This window comes from Buceros rhinoceros, unplaced genomic scaffold (assembly GCF_000710305.1).
Source record: "Buceros rhinoceros silvestris isolate BGI_N320 unplaced genomic scaffold, ASM71030v1 scaffold25735, whole genome shotgun sequence".
Taxonomy (NCBI): domain Eukaryota; kingdom Metazoa; phylum Chordata; class Aves; order Bucerotiformes; family Bucerotidae; genus Buceros; species Buceros rhinoceros.
The window spans coordinates 5,236-7,262 of record NW_010412657.1 but is presented as its reverse complement, the minus strand read 5'-3'; the positions used below and the strand labels follow the sequence as shown (position 1 = coordinate 7,262).

Sequence of the window (2,027 nt, the reverse complement as noted above, 5' to 3'; positions counted from 1 at the left end):
CCGGCCGTGCCGTACGCTCCACCCTCGCCGTCCCGTCCCGTCGGAGCATCTCATGCCTTGCGGGACTGGCTGTGTCTCTTCGAGCTGCAGGGCGAGGATGGAGCGTACGAGATGCTCGAGGGGGACCTCGGTGCTTTGTGGCACTGGAACAGCTGCCCTGGGTCCCCTGAGTGGGGTCCTGGCTGCCAAACTTAGCCCCAGCACAGTGCTTAAAAGAGCCGCTTGCTCCAGGGGGCTCCGACCCTCCCCAGCGCTGTTCCCAAAGCCACACAGCACCGGGCTCACCCTCTCGAACCAACGCTGATGAACAAGCAATCACTAATGAATGTCCTCTTCTCTCCCCCCTCTCCCTCCTCTCTCTTTCCTTTCGGTGTACTCCTTCCCCCCCACTTCCCTTCCCCACGTTGATCTCCTCTCCCTGCCCTCGTCCCGTTCCCCCCGGGGTGGGTTTGGCACGCACGCCGCAGTCTGGGGTTACGGTTTCCTCTGCGTGACCGTCATCTCCCTCTGCTCGCTGGTGGGAGCCAGCGTGGTGCCCTTCATGAAGAAGACCTTTTACAAGCGGCTGGTCCTCTACGGGTTACGGTTTCCTCTGCGTGACCGTCATCTCCCTCTGCTCGCTGGTGGGAGCCAGCGTGGTGCCCTTCATGAAGAAGACCTTTTACAAGCGGCTGCTCCTCTACTTCATAGCTCTGGCGATTGGAACTCTCTACTCCAACGCCCTCTTCCAGCTCATTCCCGAGGTAGGGTGAGGACCGTCGGTCCGTCCTTCTTTCTCTCTCGGGGGCTGTTTCTCTCTCACTGGGCGCTCGCTGGCTGGAGAAGGGGAAGGCGGCGCCAGAGGGGAGCCAAGAGTTGAGGTATGGAGGCTGGAAGCCCCTCGGGATCGCAGGTGGAGCTGGTGTTTCGCCCCTGTTTGGAAGGGAGTTGCTCCAGGGAGACCTCCGCTCTGCTTCAGGCAGAGAAATGCCGGTTCCTTGCCCTCTCTAGCCCTGCGAGCAGGTCACCACTGTGTCGAGACACCGGAGACTTTCTGTGGCTGCTTTTAGCATCTCTGCCCTGGCATGGGGCGGTGGATCCAGTGCCCCTGGGGTGCAGCCGGCTTGGCTGGGGGAGTGAGGGATGTGAAAGGTGCACGAAGGCATGTTCTTGAGCTTAGAGAGGTCAGAAGTTGTCCCAGAGGTGCCAGCGTGAAGGCAGATGTAGGATGTGGCCAGGGGCTGTGCCTCACTCCTGTCACTTGTCCCCTTTCACCTGCAGGCGTTTGGATTCAACCCTCAAGAAGATTATTATGTTTCCAAATCCGCCGTGGTATTCGGAGGCTTCTACCTCTTCTTCTTCACTGAGAAGATCCTGAAGATGCTCCTGAAGCAGAAGGACCAGGTGAGGCTGAGCAGGGGCTGCTCGGGTGGGAAGCGGCACGACTTTCAGGGGTGGCCAAAACCCCCGTGAACCGCCCGCCCTCTCCTGCAGCACCACCACGGGCACAGCCACTATGGCCCCGAGGCGCTGCCCTCCAAGAAGGACCAGGAGGAGGGGGTGACCGAGAAGTTGCAGAACGGGGACCTGGACCATATGATCCCACACATAACCGGCGAGTTGGAGAGCAAGAACCCCTCTGGGGATGAGAAGGTCGTGGTGGGCTCCCTCTCTGTCCAGGTTAGTGAGGTCGTGGGTGGGGAGATGGAAAAAAACCTGCTTGTGGATGATGAAGAGCAGTTTTGAGGCCCGTCGCACCTCCCTGAGAAAGCCCTGGGTGGGTGGTGGAAAGGAAAGAGCTTGGGTCGAGCTTCATGTGTATTTAAGGGGTGGATGGAGAGAGCGGGACCCCCCCAGGCGATCTGGGAGCTGAGTCCCCGCCGTGGGGGTGCCGTGGCAGGACCTCCAGGCCTCGCAGAGCGCGTGTTACTGGCTGAAGGAGGTGCGGTACTCCGACATTGGCACGCTGGCCTGGATGATCACCCTCAGTGACGGCCTCCACAACTTCATCGACGGGCTGGCCATCGGGGCCTCCTTCACCGTCTCCG

General features: G+C 60.8%; 1 protein-coding gene across 1 annotated transcript in view; it reads left to right on the top strand.

Annotated features, from left to right (window-relative positions):
* SLC39A14 (solute carrier family 39 (zinc transporter), member 14) overlaps positions 1–2,027 on the top strand; it is a 6,883-nt gene that overhangs the window by 3,740 nt on the left and 1,116 nt on the right. Inside the window, 4 exon segments of the mRNA XM_010136486.1 lie at positions 521–743; positions 1,261–1,383; positions 1,474–1,659; positions 1,880–2,020. Coding sequence (XP_010134788.1) covers positions 521–743; positions 1,261–1,383; positions 1,474–1,659; positions 1,880–2,020 — 673 coding nt within the window.